This window comes from Mobula birostris, chromosome 4 (genome assembly GCF_030028105.1).
Source record: "Mobula birostris isolate sMobBir1 chromosome 4, sMobBir1.hap1, whole genome shotgun sequence".
In the NCBI taxonomy this organism is placed as follows: Eukaryota; Metazoa; Chordata; class Chondrichthyes; order Myliobatiformes; family Myliobatidae; genus Mobula; species Mobula birostris.
Window position 1 is genome coordinate 56,226,081 of NC_092373.1, and position 20,578 is coordinate 56,246,658.

General features: G+C 39.6%; 1 protein-coding gene across 3 annotated transcripts in view; it reads left to right on the forward strand.

Moving 5' to 3' along the window:
• zbbx (zinc finger, B-box domain containing) overlaps window positions 1-20,377 on the forward strand; it is a 155,989-nt gene extending 135,612 nt beyond the window's left edge. For 2 of the 3 annotated variants that reach the window (XM_072254587.1, XM_072254588.1), the window contains 4 exons: window positions 221-385; window positions 12,654-12,923; window positions 17,424-17,514; window positions 18,480-20,377. In XM_072254587.1, the coding sequence (XP_072110688.1) occupies window positions 221-385; window positions 12,654-12,923; window positions 17,424-17,514; window positions 18,480-18,597 (644 nt within the window). In that variant the 3' untranslated portion in view covers window positions 18,598-20,377. The remainder of the gene's footprint in view (window positions 1-220; window positions 386-12,653; window positions 12,924-17,423; window positions 17,515-18,479) is intronic. The other variant, XM_072254589.1, reaches the window with a different exon arrangement.
• The last annotated feature ends 201 nt before the right edge of the window (window positions 20,378-20,578 follow it).

Consider the following 20,578-nt stretch of genomic DNA (forward strand, 5'->3'; position numbering starts at 1 on the left):
CTTCATTTTGTTCTCCTAATGAATACTTTAGGTACCATGTGGCTGATTCTAATATTCTGTTTGGGGGTGAAAAAGCCAATTATTATGCATATTGATGTTAATGGAAAAAAAGCAGGGTCCAGTGGGGGCTAATTCATATCACTAATCTTCTGCCGAAAGTTAACATCAGTTGTTGCAGCTGCCAAAATGAAGAGCTATTCCTCTTTGTCTCCTTCCCTAGAAGATGGTGACTGGCGACCGGACAGTAGTCTTTGTGAATATGCTGATGACTCCATTGTTCATGATGTAATTGATGATATTCAGTGTAGACCTCCAAGCAGTTTTGGAAGATCTGGTTCTTCAAAAAATAACACAGCATGGATGATGTTATCAAAATCAACTTCACGTAAGTTGTTTGTGCTCCAACAATAAGATTTTCTTACATATTATTATTTTATGATTGACTAATTTATTTGGCAAAGTACTCAGCAATCCCCCGATTTAATCATGGTCTAATTATGGGACAATTTATAATGACCAATTAACCTACCACCAGTAGGTCTTTGGGCTGCGGGAGGACACTGGAGCACCCGGAGGACACCCACGCGGTCACGGGGAGAGTGTACTCCTTACAGGCAGCGGTGGGAATTGAACCTGGGTCACCTGTACTGTAAAGCATTGTGCTATCCACTACGCTACCATGCTACCCCGCATACTAGTCCTGAAATAGTGCAGTATATTCCTGGAGCTAAAAAAGCACAAGCTGCTAGAGGAACTCAACAGTTTAGGCAGAATCATGCTCCACATTCCAGCATCTGCAGTCTTCTTTGGTCTCCAGTATATTCCTGGGTTTGATCCAATTACAAGATCGCCATCCTAGGTTGTTCAGGAATTTTATACTTAACTTTCTCCACTAAAGTCTTACCAAACTCAATTTACTACAAACAGTCCTCTCCCATTCATTTCCCCCAACATTTAACATTTTTTAGTCAGTTCTTGCTGATGTTGTCTCTGAGCACTGAACCTTTCTATATTAGTTTTATTAGACCATTAGATATAGGAGCAGAATTCTGCCATTTGGCCCATAGAGTCTGCCATTTCATCATGGCTGATCCAATTTTCCTTTCAGCCCCAATCCCCTGTCTTATCCCCGTATCCCTTCATGCCCTGACTAATCAAGAATCTATCAACCTTTGCCTTAAATGTATATAAAGAGTTGGCCTCCACAGCTGCCTGTCACAACGAATTTCCCAGATTCACTGCTCTCTGGCTAAAGAAACTCTCCTCATCTTTGTTCTCAAAGAGCATCCCTCTATTCTGAGGCTGCGTTCTCTGATCTTAGACTCTCCCACCATAGGAACCATCCTCTCCACATCCACCCTATTAAGGCTTTTCACCATTTGATAGGTTTCAATGAAGTAACCCCTCATTCGTCTAAATTCTAATGAATACAGGCCCAGTGTCATAGAAACATAGAAAACCTACAGCACAATACAGGCCCTTTGGCCCACAATGTTGTGCCGAACATGACCCTACCTTAGAAATTACTAGGCTTACCCATAGCCCTCTAATTTTCTAAGCTCCATGTACCTATACAAAAGTCTCTTAAAAGACCCTATCGTATCCACCTCCAGTCCATTCCAAGCACTCACCACTCTCTGCGTAAAAAACTTACCCCTGACATCTCCTCTGTATCTATTCCCAAGCACCTTAAACCTGTGTCCTTTTGTGGCAACCATTTCAGCCCTGGGTAAAAGCCTCTTGACTATCCACATGATTAATGCCTCTCATCATCTTATACACCTCTATCAGGTCACCTCTCATCCTCCTCTGCTGCAAGGAGAAAAGGCCGAGTTCACTCAACCTGTTTTCATAAGGCATGCTCCCCAATCCAGGCAACATCCTTGTAAATCTTCTCTGCACCCTATCTATGGCTTCCACATCCTTCCTGTAATGAGGCAACCAGAACTGAACACAGTACTCCAAGTGGGGTCTGACCAGGGTCCTATGTAGCTGCAACATTACCTTTCGGCACTTAAATCTAATTCCATGATTAATGAAGGCCAATACACTGTATGCCTTCTTAACCAGAGTCAACCTGTGCAGCTACTTTGAGTGTCCTATGGACTCGGACCCCAAGATCCCTCTGATCCTCCACGCTGCCAAGAGTCTTACCATTAATACTATATTCTGCCATCATATTTGACCCACCAACATGAACCACTTCACACTTACCTCGGTTGAACTCCATCTGCCACTGACAGGGGACGCCCACGGTGACCGGGTCTCTGGCACTGTGCCTGGCGCTGTTGTGCAGGAGGGAAGGAGGGAGAAAAGGAATGTGGTAGTTGTAGGGGATTCCATAGACAGGGGAACAGACAGGAGATTCTGTGAGCTTGATAGAGATACCCGCATGGTGTGTTGCCTCCCAGGTGCCAGGGTATGGGATGTCTCGGATCGGGTCCAGAATATTCTGAAGGGGGAGGGTGAGCAGCCAGTTGTCTTGGTACATGTTGGTACTAATGACATAGATAGGACAAAGGAGGAGGTCCTGAAGAGAGATTTCCAGGAGTTAGGAAGGAAGCTGAGAAGCAGGATCTCCAGGGTGGTAATCTGGGGATTGCTACCTGTGCCACGTGCTAGCGAGGGCAAGAATAGTAAGATCAGGCAGATGAATGCGTGGCTGAGAGACTGGTGCAGAGGACAGGACTTCAGATTCTTGGATAATTGAGATCTCTTCTGGGGGGAAGTATGACCTGTTCAAAAAGGACAGGTTACACCTGAACCCGAAGGGGACCAATATCCTGGCGGGAAAGTTTAATAGAGCTGTCAGGGAGGGTTTAAACTAATTTGGCAGGGGGATGGGAACTGGAATGACAGAGCGGAGGAAGGGGAAAACAGAAATAAATCTAAGATCGTGAGCAGTAAAGATGTCAGGAAAGACAGGCAGGTGATGGGGCAAATTTGTAGCCATTGGGATGAGTTGCAGCGCAATAAAGTTGCAGTGAAATCAAAGTGAAAAGTACCAAATACTGGTCTTAAGGTGTTATACTTAAATGCATGCAGCATAAGGAATAAGGTGGATGATCTTGTCGTACAGCTACAGATTGATAGGTATGATATTGTGGCCATCACTGAGATGTGCCTAAAGGATGCATGTCTCTGGGAGCAGAACATCCAAGGATACACGGTGTATCGGAAGGATAGGCAGATAGGCAGAGGGGGAGGCGTGGCTTTATTGGTAAGAAATGATATTAAATCATTAGAAAGAGGTGATATATGATCGGAAGGTACAGAATCTTTATGGGTTGAGCTAAGAAACTGCAGGGGTAAAAGGACCCTGATGGCAGTTATTTATAGGCCTCCAAACAGCTGCAGGGATGTGGACTACAAATTACAACTGGAAACAGAAAAGACTTGTCAGAAGGGCAGTGTTCTGATAATTGTGGGGGATTTTAACATGCGAGTGGATTGGGAAAATTAGGTCGGCACTGGATCTCAAGAGAGAGAATTTGTAGAATGTCTACGAGATGGCTTTTTAGAACAGCTTGTTGTTGAGCCCACTAGGGGATTGGCTGTACTAGATTGGGTGTTGTGTAATGAACCGGAGGTGATCAGAGAGATTGAGGTGAAGGAACCCTTAGGAGGCAGTGATCATAACATGATTGAGTTCACTGTGAAATTTGAAAAAGAGAAGCCGAAATCTGATGTGTCGGTATTTCAATGGAGTAAAGGAAATTACAGTGGCATGAGAGAGGAACTGGCCAAAGTTGACTGGAAAGGGACAGTGGCGGGAAAGACAGCAGAGCAGCAGTGGCTGGAGTTTATGCGAGAAGTGAGGAAGGTGCAAGACAGGTATATTCCAAAAAAGAAGAAATTTTCGAATGGAAAAAGGATGCAACCATGGTTGACAAGAGAAGTCAAAGCCAAAGTTAAAGCAAAGGAGAGGGCATACAAGGAACCAAAAATTAGTGGGAAGACAGAGGATTGGGAAGTTTTTAAAACCTTACAAAAGGAAACTAAGAAGGTCATTAAGAGGGAAAAGATTAACTATGAAAGGAAGCTAGCAAATAATATCAAAGAGGATACTAAAAGCTTTTTCAAGTATATAAAGAGTAAAAGACAGGTGAGAGTAGATATAGAACCGATAGAAAATGATGCTGGAGAAATTGTAATGGGAGATAAAGAGATGGCAGAGGAACTGAACGAGTATTTTGCATCAGTCTTCACTGAGGAAGACATCAGCAGTATACCGGACACTCAAGGGTGTCAGGGAAGAGGAGTGTGCGCAGTTACAATTACGACAGAGAAAATACTCAGGAAGCTGAATAGTCTAAAGGTAGATAAATCACCTGGACCAGATGGAATGTATCCACGTGTTCTGAAGGAAGTAGCTGTGGAGATTGCGGAGGCATTAGCGATGATCTTTCAAAAGTCGATAGATTCTGGCATGGTTCCGAAGGACTGGAAGATTGCAAATGTCACTCCACTATTTAAGAAGGGGGCAAGGAAGCAAAGAAGAAATTATAGACCTGTTAGCTTGACATCGGTGGTTGGGAATTTGTTGGAGTCGATTGTCAAGGATGAGGTTACAGAGTACCTGGAGGCATATGACAAGATAGGCAGAACTCAGCATGGATTCCTTAAAGGAAAATCCTGCCTGACAAACCTATTACAATTTTTTGAAGAAATTACCGGTAAGCTAGACAAGGGAGATGCAGTGGATGTGGTATATTTGGATTTTCAGAAGGCCTTTGACAAGGTGCCACACATGAGGCTACTTACCAAGATAAGAGCCCATGGAATTACGGGAAAGTTACATACGTGGATAGATCATTGGCGGATTGGCAGGAAACAGAGAGTGGGAATAAAGGGATCCTATTCTGGCTGGCTGCCAGTTACCAGCGGTGTTCCATAGGGGTCCGTGTTGGGGCCGCTTCTTTTTACATTATACATCAACGATTTGGATTATGGAATAGATAGCTTTTTGGCTAAGTTTGCTGACAATACGAAGATAGGTGGAGGGGCTGGTAGTGCTGAGGAAACGGAGAGTCTGCAGAGAGACTTGGATAGATTGGAAGAATGGGCAAAGAAGTGGCAAATGAAGTACAATGTTGGAAAGTGTATGGTTATGCACTTTGGCAGAAGTAATAAATGGGCAGACTATTATTTAAATGGGGAAAGAATTCAAAGTTCGGAGATGCAACAGGACTTCGGAGTCCTTGTATAGGATTCCCTTAAGGTTAACCTCCAGGTTGAGTCGGTAGTGAAGAAGGTGAATGCAATGTTGGCATTCATTTCTATAGGAATAGAGTATAGGAGCAGGGGTGTGATGTTGAGGCTCTATAAGGCGCTGGTGAGACCTCACTTAGGGTACTGTGGGCAGTTTTGGTCTCCTTATTTAAGAAAGGATGTGCTGACGTTGGAGAGGGTACAGAGAAGATTCCGGGAATGAGAGGGTTAACATATGAGGAACGTTTGTCCGCTCTTGGACTGTATTCTTTGGAGTTTAGAAGAATGAGGGGAGACCTCATAGAAACATTTCAAATGTTGAAAGGCATGGACAGAGTGGATGTGGCAAAGTTGTTTCCCATGATGGGGGAGTCTAGTACGAGAGGGCATGACTTAAGGATTGAATGGCGCCCATTCAGAACAGAAAAGCGAGGAAATTTTTTTAGACAGAGGGTGGTGAATCTATGGAATTTGTTGCCACGGGCAGCAGTGGAGGCCAAGTCATTGGGTGTATTTAAGGCAGAGATTGATGGGTATCTGAGTAGCCAGGGCATCAAAGGTTATGGTGAGAAGGCAGGGGAGTGGGACTAAATGGGAGAATGGATCAGCTCATGATAAAATGGCGGAACAGACTCGATGGGCCGAATGGCCAACTTCTGCTCTTTTGTCTTATGGTCTTATGGACTCCATGACTATTGTAACACTGCCTTTTTGATATGCATTTTCTATCTCATGCTGTAATTTGTGGGCCTCATATTTCCTAAGTTTTGGGTCTGTAACTCCTATCAGGGTCTTTTTACTCTTAAAGTTCCTTTGCTCTATCCAGAATGATCCATCACCTTCCGACTCTTTGTTAACTCTTTCTAATGACTTGACTTTATTTTTTACCAACAGAGCAACATGGGCCCTCTGTCTTTCTGCCTGTTCTTTCGGTACAAAGGGTATTGTTGGACATTAATTTCCCAGCTATAAACTTTCAGCCATGAATCGGTGATGCCTACAGCATCATACCTGCCAATTTGCAACTCTACTGCAAATTCACTTACCTTATTCCGTATACTGGGTGCATTCAAATATAATACCTTCAGTCCTGTATTCACCCTTTTTGATTTTGTCCTCCTTTTGCGTTACAACTCATCCTGGTGACTACTAGTTTGCCCAATCAACGGCCTCTCCTCACTACACAATGCCTCTGTTAGTAAAGCAGCTACGTTATCTTCAGCATTATTATTTGCCTTTCCTATGATACTTCTTTCATTAAAAAATATGCAGCTCAAGAGACTAGTCGCACCATGCTCAACATTTTGCTTCCTAATTTTGTCTGAGGTCTTTCCAAAATCTGCCTCCACAACCTCTCCACTAACTGTTCTGGTACTCTGGTTCCCAACCCCCTGCAACTCTTGTTTAAAGCCGACCATGCAGCATTAACAAACTTTCCCAGTAGGATATTAGTCCGCCTCCAGTTCAGGTGCAAACTATCCCTTCTGTACGGTTCCTACCTTCCCTGGAAGAGAGCCCAATGATCCAAAAACCTGAAGCCCTCCCTCCAACACTCACTCCTTAGCCACATATTAAACTATACAATCTTCCTAATTCTAGCCTCATTAACACATGGCATGGGTAGCAATCCTGAGATCACAACCCTGGAGGTCCTGCCCTTTAAGTTAGCACTTAACTCTCAGCACTCCCTATGCAGAACCTCGTCATCCTTCCTACCCGCATCACTGGTACCTACATGGACCATGACTTCTGGCTGTTTCACCTTCCCACTTAAGAATGCTGAGGATGTGATCCAAGATATCCCAGACACTGGTATCCATAAAGGCAACATACCATCTGGGAATCTCGTTCTCACACACAGAACCTCTTGTCCATTCCCCTAACTAACGAATCCCCTATCACCACAGTGTGCCTCTTCTCCCCCTTCCCTCTAAGTCACAGCGGCAGACTCAATGCCAGAGACCCGACCACAGTGACTTTCCTCTGTTAGGTCATCCACCCCCCCAAACAGTATCCAAAGTGATATACCTGTTGTTGATGAGGATGGCCACTGGGGCACTCTGCACTAGCTCCTTAACCCCTTTCTCCCTCCTGACTGTCACCCAGTTTCCATGTCCTGCATTTTGGGTGTAACTACCTCTCTGTATGTCCAATCTATCATCCCCACAGCCTCCTGAATGATTTAGAGTTCATCTAGTTCCACCTTCAACTTCTTAGCATGGTTTATTAGAAGCTGCAGCTAGATGCACTTCTCGCAGTTGTAGTCATCAGAGACACTGGAGGTCCCAGATCCTGCAAGAGGAGCATTTTGATATTCTGCCTGGCATCTCTACTGTCCTAGCTGAGAAAATATAAAGAAGAGAAGGAAAAATCTAGAGCTGTTCTCTGCTTTTTCTGAGTGAATCCTCTCTTTGCTGAAACCTTGAAGAGCTAAAGCCTCAAGATCACCACTCTGACTACGTCTACTTAGTTCTTTGTTCTACTTTGTTCTACTTAGATGGCTGCTGTTCTTGCCAATACCTTCCTTTAATTTGCTCTTACTAATCAATCCCAAATGGCAATTGGTCTCTGGTCAAAGCTCTTTTTCACTGTCGCTGCCTTTTATCCTCAGGCAGTGGACCTGATTGAAGACCGCTCCTGTCAAAACTGTTGATATCTGGATTGGCTGATGTCCAGATTGGCCGCTAGTCAAAGCTCTTTTTCACTGTAGTGACCCACTGCTGCCTTTTATCCTTGGGCAGTGGACCTAATTGAAGTCCCCTCCTCTCAAAACTTCTGCTGTTTGGATTGGCCACTGGTCAAAGCTCTTTTCTCTTTTTATTGACTCCTTTTTTTTCCAGATTTCACCATTTTATGTTTTAAGACACAAATCTGAAGTTTTTCATTACTCAGTTCTGAGCCGCCGCTAGAAACAAATCAGAGATTCAATCTCACTGATGGCACCGAGCCTGCATCATCACTAATATCCAAAGTGGTTATCAGGAGAAATTTCTAATATTCTGTTACTTCGACCTATTGTGTGTCTTCTCCCATCAGGTTCATCTCTATACCACAGGTGTAATGAGATTGTCCTCGTGCTTGTTCTGAAATAGTTAACCCCAGCAATATAATCTCTCTAATCTGCATTTAACCACCTCCTATGAAATTCACCTGGAGCATGCCCAAGGCTCCATGCTTGACTTTTTGATATTCCTCATTTACCCTTTGTCCTAGGTTGACACTACCTTAAACTACTCCCATGCCTCTACCATCTCACTTTAGTCCTGCACTATTAATCCCATCAGAGTTTAGCTATTTGCATAAGTCGCTTTTCTTTATAGTACCTTTGCTTCACTTACTGCTCTTTATTCTGTCTACCCCAATCATTATTTTAAATATTTCTATCAAATCCCCTTACACCGCCTCTATTTAAATCAGAACAATCCTTGCTTTTCCAGTCTGCCCATAAAACTAAAGTTCCTTATACCCTGGATAATCTCTTCATCACCTTCTCTGAAGTCTTTATATCTTTCCTAAGATGTCGCATCCAGATCTGTGTGCAGATGAGTTTGATGCAGTGTTGCACAAAAGTTCACCATGACTTTCTTGTTGTTATACTTTGTGCCTCTGTTTATAAAGCCCAGAATTTCATTTGCATTTTAACGATTTTTCTATCTGCCCTGCAGCTTTCAATGAAATACTGTATGTACATATATGCTGCTTTCATCATTATTACCTCCTCCAATTAAATTTGTTTCTTTATGTCTCTTTTTGCCTGGCATTATCTTTCATTTAATCACAAGCTCTCCTGTCCCTTCCACCTTCTCTTCTTTTCCTACCACTCTTAAAATTATGGCATCTCCTAACATTTCATCATATTTGGATAATGTTAACAATTTCATTTTCCAAATATGCCGTTTAACCATGCTATTTTCAGATCTACAGATGCATATTTTGCTTTCATAAAACATTTTTCTTTTTAAATCTTTTTATTGAATTAGTACACAAAGAGTAAAACATATAGCAACCAATACATTATTAAGATATAAATATAAAAGTAATGTTAATACAAAAAAACAATACAATGTATGTTAATTATAGAATAACAAGGTAATATAATTGTATACTAATATTTCATATATACCTAATAGAATGAAAAAAAACCCCAGAAAAAAACCTAACGTGCAACTAACCTAACAAAGCAAAGCAATGGGCTAACTAGGTATATACTAGACTTTGAACAATTAAACAATCGCGTCCTCAAACCCGACCTCCACTAATAACAGATAAAATCCACGAAGGGAATATATATATGGTCAGGGAGAAAAAAATAGTTACATTAAATGAAAATATTGAATAAATGATCTCCAGGTCTGTTCAAATTTAACTGAAGTATCATAAAGATTACTTCTGATTTTTTCCAAATTTAAACACAGTATCGTTTGAGAGAACCAAAAAAACGTAGATGGGGCATTAATCTCCTTCCAATGTTGTAGAATACATCTTTTCGCCATTAAAGTAAGAAAAGCAATCATTCTACGAGCTGAGGGGGGTAAATTACTAGAAGTTTTAGGTAATCCAAAGATAGCAGTAATAGGATGGGGAGAAATATCACTATTCAAAACCTTTGAGATAATATTAAAAATGTCTTTCCAAAAAGTTTCCAGAGTAGGACAAGACCAAAACATGTGAGTCAAGGAAGCTACCTCCCCATGACATCTATCACAAAGAGAGTTATTATGAGAGTAATAGCGAGCTAATTTATCTTTAGACGTATGTGCTCTATGGACAACTTTAAATTGAATTAAAGAGTGTTTGGAACAGATAGAGGAAGTATTAACAAGTTGTAAAATATAGGCCCAGTCCTCAGCCGGGATAGTAAGACCCAGTTCCCTTTCCCAGTCAGTCCTAATCTTGTTGAATGGAGCTTTCCTAAATTTCATGATAATATTATAAATAGTAGCCGTTACACCTTTACGAAACGGGTTAAGGTTAATGATAGCATCTAAAATATTTGTGGGGGTTAACACCGGAAAGGAAGGGAGTATGGTATTTAGGAAATTTCTAGCTTGCAAATATCTAAAAAAAATGTGTTCTTGGTAAATTGTATTAATTAGATAACTGTTCAAAAGCTTTCATAAAACGTCTAACGGAAAAAAAATACTGTGAGCTGGAGAATGGTGTTGTGATAGTTAAGAAATGGGAAGTTACCTGATGAAGGCTTTAGGCAAGAGGCCAGCCAGCACTTGATTCCTTGGATGTAGGGGTGGTTGCCCTTCATAGGATGTATGTAATGATGTATGAGCCTGCTTTATAAAGAATGAGAAGATTCGAGGAACCCGATCAGTAATTGTGGCAACTCAGCACTGAATTCTACTTGTTCCTTTTTAAGCACTCTGATTCCATTACATAATGTCATAGTAGGTTTAAGTAAGTATGGAACAAAGACAGCAGGTTGCGCATGATTTATAGACTATTTTAAAGTGTATTGTACACTATGACAACAAGTGAAAATGTGATCCTAGCACATTTCCTTGAGATTCATTATCAAAGAATGTAAAATAATTGAGCGGATTCAGTGTTATTTATGCTTTGCAGTTCTCCAAATGACCTAGAAAGAGAACGATGTCCATTGCTATTTCTGAGCAATTTCAATAAAGATGGCAAATTCATGACTTGTTTAATAATCAATTGTGTAATGTTGTTGTGGCTGGAAGGTTAGCTTTTTAAACATTACTTATATGGTCAAGTGAATTTAATAGAATAGAATTCATTATGTCAGAAGAGCTCTACAGGATAGTGAAAGAGCAGGCACCATCTTAAAAACACAATTGTAAACTCTGCTTTCAAATGTAACAATTTATAAATGAATTCTTTGAACTTAACACATTAAAAATAGTTAAGGAAAGTAGGGAATTTGAATTATTTAGCTTGTGTTTAAATCCCCTTATGTTCCAAGTTTGTTTTAGTAACCACAAGATTATGACTGAAGTGCTGTTAATGTTCTTATGAAGACAAACTTGACAGCCAGTTTGTGTGGAGAGGTTGGGGACAACCTCTCAGCATTATTAATTAAGAGAAGAGTATTGGCTGTCATGCTGAGAAAATGCCTATTTTTAACATGCAAGGAGAACCTCAGTTCAATATCTCAGTTTAGAGAAGACAGGTCTGACTACCCTATCCTGCATTTCCCCTGCAATGTTTTGCCTAACTTTATTAAGATTAGTTTATTGATCTTTCAACAATCTACTGACACAAAATGACACTTGAAGTAAGTAATATTTTGTATGAATTATCATCACTTTTTGTCATAGGGATTAGGATTTTCACTTCCTTAGAGTTACTGATGATCAGCTGCAACTTATTTTAAAAGCAGTTTGTTCTTTGCTATCCTTCTATGTGAATATTTGTGATACTCGTGACTCAGTGATTGTTGTTTCGGTGTTGGATAGAGGAAACTAGCATGTTTACAGCCTTCATCATGAAATGATGACACCACTGAGGTATTCATTGCTGTGTACTTGTGTCACATTGGGGAGAAACTAACTAATAACCAGCTATATCCCAATGAAGTACCATGTCAAAGAAGTGTTAAAGAAGTATCATCTCAAGGCTGCCTCTGTGCAAATAGCAAATGATTTCAGAATTTTGAAATATAAAAAAAATGCTGTTATACTCAACAGGTCAGGTAGCAAGATGGAGAGAGAAACAGTGAACATTTCAGGCTTATTTATAGTCTCTTTCTCTATCCACAGGTGCCTCTTGACCTGCAGAGTATTTCCAGCATTTTTTGTTTTTATTTAGATTTTACACTTTTGTTTTGCTTTTCCTCTTCAAAATATTGTTGACTCAAGCTCAGCGAAATGTTGTTGCCCTGATATAATTCATGACATTAGGAGATTCTAGACAAAATGGGATAACCATCCGTGACAAAGAAATTCCCACTCTTAGAGAAAAAAGGAGTTTGGTCTCATAAGATATATGTGAGTAGTTTTAATGGTTAGCCTTACAGAATGTAGGCTTGTTAAAATTGCAAACAAAGAAACACGTTGAATCTAATTCACCCACTGTGTTGGATACCAGGGTTTGGATTGTCTTAATTTTTGTGGGTTAAGAGTGGGATAGGCAAATTAGAAGAGACAGTAAGAGCTTTATCCTGGGAGCAAATAATGACAAGAAGAATAGACAGGAAGAGGACAAAGCATAATAACATCATCAATCTCAGTGACAAGTGTATGCTGCAACATATTCTGGACAAATAGTTTCTGTTCTTTTAGGATGTTGTATAAAACTGTGTGCTATTTGATGCAGGGTTTTGGTCTGAAATATTGACAGTTTCTTTTCTCCCCACAGATATTGCTCGACCCACTGAGTTCCTCCAGCAAATTGTCTGTTTCTCCAGATTCCAGCATCTCCATTCTCTTGTATCTCTATAATTTACCTGATTTTCTTCTTGTTTTTAGGAACTCTGGAATGTCCTGAGAGAATTATGTCAGCCTCTGCAGCAGTTTCATTGTGTGAGACACCACAAATTGAAAGAAGATACCTTGTTAAGCAGAAGCAGCATGAAATTTCCCAGCTGACCACCGCTACTCACCCACCATCTACAGCTGCAATTGAAATTTCTGAAGTGTCGAGTACTGATGTTGAGGAAGATGAATCCAGTTTTGAAAAAGAAGCAGATGAACAAGCTTTAATTGAATTGGAGAGGGAACTGTTGAAGATAAATAAAGGTATCAACATAATAAAAGATTACTGTGAGACTTTTTAAATATCAGTTTCTCCTCTATTTAATTCATTTCTCATGAGTAGCTTTCAATGATTTAAAAGCAATATTTTCAGGTAACTATAGTAAAAAACCTGTTTCAGACAGAGACCCTAGGTTGAACCCTTGTAGTTCCATTAGAATCTGGAAATTAGCTGTTTGCCTCAATCCTGATTTCCAGACCTTAACCTCGCCTATTATTATTCTGCCACTGACTTTTTTAATCTCATAACTTTCATTTAACTTAGAAGTTCATTGTGCAGTCTTTTTGGAAGTTCATGTTCGCAGCTTCACTCCATCTACAGTCACTAATCTCCCACAGTCAAGGCAGATGCAAATAATTATTGTTTGTCTACCATTTCTTTGTCCCCCATTACGATCTTTCCAGCATCATTTTTCAGAGGTACGGTATCCACTCTTATCTATCTTTCACTCTTTATAGATCTGAAAAAAGCTTATTGTATCCTCTTTTATATTTTCGGCTAGTTTAACTTCATATTTCATCATTTCTCTTTTATGACTTCTTTAGTTTTTTAGTTGGTTTTTAAAAACTTCCCAATCCTCTACCTTCCCACGTTTTGTTTGCTATATTATATGCCCTCTCTTTTGTTTTTATCCTGCTTTTGACTTCCCTTGCCAGAAATGGTTGCCTAATCCTCCCTTTAGAATACTTCTTCATCCTTGGGATGTATCTTTGCTGTGTCTTCCAAATTGATTTTAGAAACTCCAGCCATCTGTTCTGCCGTCATCCCTACTAGTGTCCCCTTCCAATCAACTTTAGCCAGCTCCTCTGTCATACCTCCATAATTCCACTTAGTCCATTGTAATACTGATATATTCTCCTAGCTTTTCCTTCTCAAACTTCAGGGTGAATTCTATCATATTACCATCACTACCTTCTAAGGGTTTCTATCCTTAAGCTCCCTAATCAAATCTACACCCAATCCAGAATTGCCTTTCTCTTAGTGAGCTCAGCCACAAGCTGCTCTAAAAGGTCATTTCAAAGGTATTCTACAAATTCCTACTCTTGGGATACAGTGCCAACCTGATTTTCCCAATCTACCTGCATATTGAAATCCCCATGACATTTGCAACATTGCCCTTTTTACATGTCTTTTCCATCTCCCATTCTAATGTATATTGCACATCCTGGCTATTGTTTCAAAGCCTGTAGGTAACTCCAATCAGGGTCTTTTTATCTTTGCAGTTTCTTAACTTTACCGACAGGGATTCTACATCTTCTGATCCTATGTTACTTCTTTCTAAGGATTTGATTTCATATTTTACCAACAGAGCCACCACTCCCTCTTTCTACCTGCCTATCTTGTCAATACAATGTGTATCCTTGGATGTTCAACTTCCAACTATGATCTTCTTTCAGCCACAACTCAATGATGGCCACAACATCATTCCTGCCAATCTAACTGCGCTACAATATCATGTACCTTATTTCATATACTATGTACGTACAAATATTTCACTTTCAGTGCTGCATTCATCATCTCTTTCAATTTTAGCCCCTGTTACACTTTAACTCATCCAATCTTACTCTATCATCTGTCTGTCCTTCCTCACAGTCTCACTACACATTACATCTAGTTGTATATCAACTGCCGCATCCGCAGCCCTATCGCTCTGGTTTCTATCCCCCTGCCAAATTAGTTTAAACCCTCCCCAAAAGCTTCAGCAAACCCGCCCACAAGGATATTGGCCCCCTCAGGTTCAGGTATAACCTGTCCTTTTTGTAAAGGTCATACCTTTCCCAGAAGAGATCGCAATGATCCAGAAATCTGAAATCCTGCCCCCTGCACTAATTCTTCGACCACGCATTCATCTGCCAAATCACCCATTTTTACCCTCACTGCTACTTGGTACAGGCAGCAATCTAGAGATTAACCTCTTGGAGATCCTGCTTTTCAGCTTTCTACCTTATATTCTCTCCAGGACCCTCCTCCCTTTTCCTTCCTGTCATTGATACCAATATGTACCACAACTTCAGGCTGTTCACCTTCTCTCTTCAGAATGCTATGGACCCGATTCGAGACATCCCTGGCCCTGGCATTTGTGAGGCAGCATATCATCCGGGTGTCTCTTTCATGTCCAGAGAATCTGATGTCTGCTCGTCTAATTATAGAATCCCTTATCACTTCTGCAGTCCTCTTCTCCACCATTCCTTTCTGAGCCACAGAAACAGACTTAATGCCAGAGATTAGGTCACTGCGGCCTCACCCTGGTGGGTCATCCCCCCATAACGGTATCCTTATTATTGAGGGGAATGGCCATAGGGATACTATACACTGCCTGCCTACTCCCTTTCTGCCCAGGTACCTGCCTCCTGCAACATAAGGGTGGCTACCTCATAATTCCCATAAATTCTTAAAGATAGTGACCTTCATTACCATAACAGCCAGTGGCAGCTTTGTTGCAGACTGTTGACTCGAAACACCAACCATCACTTTGCCTCAAGAGATGTGGCTGGCTCTTCTGAGTTCCTCTGACACTTTGCTTTTTCTGGTACTCTCTACATGACCTACATTAGACTTGTACATGGATCATGTGGTATATCTCATTGAGGACATCTTTATAAGTGGATTGGTAAACAGTACCTTACATATTAGATTGATGGTTTCGATTCAAATATGTAAAGAGAAGCAGAAACTGAAGAATTAATATTGTTTTGAAGCCTATTGCACTACATCAGTGGTCCCCAACCACCGGGCCGCGGACTTGTGTCGGGTGGCAAAGCATGTGCTACCGGGCCGCGAGGATACGATATGATTTGGCGATATGAGTCAGCTGCACCTTTCCTCATTCCCTGTCATGCCTTCTGTTGATCTTGAATACACGTGAGGTCATTATGCATGCGAGATCTTTACCCATGCATCATCCATGTCAGCGCGGGAAGAAGATCAACTCCTCGAGCTTGCAAATGACGGTAGGCTGAAAAGCATGTTTGACATAACATCTCTGCCGGCATTCTGGATCAAAGTCAAGGCTAAGTATCCTGAGATAGCCACGAAAGCACTGAAAACGTTGCTTCCATTTCCAACATATCTCTGCAATGAATGCAACAAAAACTAAATTGCAGAATAGAGTGGACACAAGGAACCCCCTTCGAGTATCGCTGTCTCCCGTCACCCCTCGATAGGACCGTGTTGTTGCAGGGAAACAAGCCCAGGGCTCCCACTGATTCAGTGATATTGGTGTGTTGCAATGATTTTATATGTTCATATAGGGAAAATATGTGCTGTGTGTTCAATATCCAAATGTTACTTAAAATGAAATGATGCTATTGACTTATAAGTGACTTATACAGTAATTGACTTATCACTATGTTCATGCGAGGAAAATATGCGCTGTGTGTTTAATATTAAATTCGTTAGATAAACCCTTTTAGAAATGAAATTGATTGTATTAGCCACTAAAAAGTGACTTATAGTTGACTGCTCTTCTATATTCTGGTGGTGATTAACACCCCCCCCCCCCCACCGAACAGAATCACCAAAAACGATTTGTAGAAAAAAAATCGGCAGGTACACGCATGCGCAAGTCACGCGTGTGCACACAGGTGCTCGCGCAAGGCTTCATGGTAATTGTAGTCTTTTCGGGGTAAACACAACGTATTTGACAGTTACTCTTGTCCGTTGGCAACCCCCCCCCCCCACCCCGCTGGCTGGTCCACAAGAATATTGTCAATAATAAACCGGTCCGCGGTGCAAAATAGGTTTGGGTCCCCTGCACTACGTGATAGAAAATTCTGGTTGTAAGTAACCTTAATGGAAGACTGGAAGTTTAAACAACTTGGAAATATTTCCTTATATTGCCTCACATATATTGTCTGCGGGTGGAAGTGCTCCTTGTGTTCTTTTCTCATTGGTCCAGCCCAGCTACATGCCCCCACTATACATATATCTCCACCAAGCCTCTATGGCAGACAGATAATCTCTGGGGCAGTGCAAGCTCTGAGAGGCAAATCGGCATAAGGCATCTTTTCCTGATACCCTGGAGTTGAAAAGGAGGGAAAAAACTAAAAATGCAATAAGTTCTGAATTAAAACAGAAAATACTGGAGATTGTTAGGAAGTTGGAGAGCAGTTGTGGAAAGAGAAACAGTAAATGTTTCAGATTAGTGACTCTTTATTAGGACTTATTTTCTTTCACATGGCAGCAACACTTTTCACATAATCATGTCCCATAGTTAACCATGCAAGTAGAGAAGACATTCTGGAGCACAAAGCCTGCAGTCCTCCTTATAATTAGCAGTCTGAGTGACACAGCCAATTGCTTGCTCACTTTACAAAATTTTTCAAGAACCCAATAATCATCTGGATATTTGACCCAGGTCCTCCATCCATATGATAACCACAATGATATTAAGTGGCATGTGCCAGAAATTTGGCAGCACTAATATTTATGATATTTGGAAGGACATTTACAATAATTAAAACTATCTTATTTTGCTACTGTAGGAGGCGAACATAGTTTGGACGTGGTTTCTGCTTGTGATTTGTCAATGTCTTCTGGGCAATCATTTGAAAAGGGCACTCCACTTATGCAAAGGTCAGAAAGAATCAGATGTGTTCTAAGTTCTTTTCTCCAGGTTTTGATTAATATCTTAAAATAAATTGAACTAGGGGAAATATATTATTCCTTGTTGCTTTATGTTATTGCTAAATTCAGATATAAGGAAAATAGTCTAAATCTAGGACTCATGGAGGTTGTATTCCAGAAATGAAAACAAATCACAGTTACACATGGTTTATAAAGTAAAAATTTAAAAAGTAGCACACAACTTCCATTCGGTAATCAATACAGAATACTGCAGTATATCCTATTAATCTTTTTTCTCTAGAAAAATCCTTTATTGCTGTTATCATTTGGAACTCATTGCATCTGCAGCCATTTATTTAATACTGAAGCACATATTTAATACTAAAAGAACACATTCATACCTGTTCTTTTAAATCAGGAAGCAGAATGCATTACACACATAAATATTTGCATGCTATACACATAAGCCATGCGTCAATTCTACTGTTGTTCTTTTTGAATTTGATAAAATTTTATTTTTTCCCTGTATCGTATCAGCCAATAGAAAAGTATTTAGGAACAATCACCATATATTAAGTTGACAGTTTTGATAATAAATATATAAAATCTGCCTCAAGAGGACTCCTATTCAGCTCACGGTAAAGGCAATTCATAATAATGCTGAAACAGATATCCATCTGATTTTGTTCATTTTCTGCTTATAGTAGAGTCTATCAACATCATGTTAAATCTGATTAATCTACATGTCCACATGCATGTTTGCTTTAATACACAATCAGTACTTTTCTGTGCATTGAATCTAAATGATCATATCTAATGCAATGCACATTATATTGTGGTTTGAGGCTTCATACTTTGATTTCAATTGAGCTTCTTAGCTATTGTGCCTGCTGGTGAAGTGAATAGGAATGATTCATGCTTGTTTCACTAGAACAATTACGTTTTACACTTCCTTTTCATTCAATTTCTCCAAGGGAGGCTGTTCAGTCCCAATTTATGCTTGATTCTCTGACAACAGAAGCTGGTGAAGTTCACACAGATGATGAGGCCGAAGAAGCCCAAGACAGACAAAATGTTCTGCTATTATTCTGATAGTTTGTCAGAAAGAAATACCAGAAAAAAATTAACTGCTCCTCACCAAGTGGGGTTAAATTCTGAAAATCTGTATCGAATAGAATTTTTGATTTAAAATATTAAAGATAATTTGAAAAGAATGTGATTTGATAATGATTTTGGCAGAACAGTTATATTGTGAAATGTAAATAAAAATACAAACTTATTTGATGCATTTATTTTAAAATGTTCCACCATTTATAAATTTCTACTGAACCATGATAAATTTATTTAATTTTTGTGTTATACATTTGGAACTAATTTAGATTATAAATCAAAGATTATAACAGGAATCTTCTCAAAAGATTGTTTTGGTGATGTTCAAAAAGAAGTATATTTTAAAATAAACTGAATAGGTGTGAAAGTCTGGTTTTAGAGAATAAAACATTGCTTCAGCATTGGTTTAGGCAGTTTGGGAATACATCACTTGAGAATGAAAATCAAATATTTTCATTCTCAAGTAAAATCTATCACATTTTCTTACTCATGACTTCAATAATGACAAATATGAATCAATGTTGAGTAATTCAAATGTTTACAAGCTTTGGTCAAAAGCAGTTATCTTTTAAGGGAGAACTTTAGCTCTTTCAACCAACAGAATTAATGAAAGTGTCTCAAACATAAGCATCTTGGCATATTCCTATTCAGATATGATTCTTGATTAATATTAAGTTTTGTAAAAATGCCCAGGGAATGCCATTTATAGGAGGTGGGGAATAGAATTTTGTTCATGGTTTGGAGAATGCTTAGGCCACTGCTGCCCTGGTCCAATTGGCTTCCTGCCTGAGATATAAGACCTCATTTGGATGCTTCATTTATTTATGAATAAGATGCTATTCCTTAAAGTTAAATTGGCCTTCAATGGAACATAACGGGTCAAAGTCATAGAAGTCAGAGTCAGAATACGATGAAGAATTAAGATGTCTGGCAACTGGAAGTTTAGGGTCTTTCTTGTGGGTTGATCATTGGAGTTCTACACCTTATCTGCTTTTGTTTACTTTCACACTGAATGGACCAAACTGAACGTAACAACTTAGTATAATAAATTGGAAGTACAGCAAATGAATCGCTGCTATACGTGGAAAGAATTTGAGCACTCAAATGGTAGGAAGAGGAAGGCTGCTGTTGCACGGAGGATGCCACAAGGAGGGAATGGAAGAGTGAATTGGTAAATTGATAAAATTGGTTTATCATTTTCACATATGGCAAGGTGCAGCAAAAGGACTTTTCATGCTGTCCACACAGATCGTTTCATCACATTATTAATTGCATAGAAAATGTATAGAACATTCATGGAGGAGTTTTGTGCAAATCTTTTCATTTTTGTAAAAGTGTTATTTGTATTGTTGTGTTGGAAAATCTTATATTGTGTAATAATTATGTTTCATTAATGTATGTGTTTAATTATACCCATCCAGCATTTGACTTCTGGCTCTGGCTGTTCGCCTCTGAGACTAGCAGTGAAGACCTAATATAGTGATCATTCAGCCCCATAAACTTACCCCAAGCATCTCCTGCAAATTAATCATCCCTATGGAGCCACAAACAGTGTGATCATTGCAAATGGGTATGGAATTGGCAAACCTGAATGAGTAAAACCCAACCCCTTACATTTACCTTAAATCTACAAAAAAAATTCACACAAATGTACAGATATAATCAACCAATTAACACAATGATTTTTATTCGTTGCCTACCTATTTAAGCCACTATTGTAATAATAATAATTAAATTTACTTGAAAATGATTTTTCCTGTTATTTATGTCACTAATGAAATTTAATACATGTACAGAGGTTTCTGCATGAAAGAATAAATCTTGTATTTGCTCCATTAATTTCCACAGCTGTCTTCAATTTATACATTGTTTTAAATTTACCACAATATAACCAGACAATGTTTAAAGGTTGGAATATTAGATTTATTGCTTAAATTAATTTCTAAATTAGGTAATTTTTAAA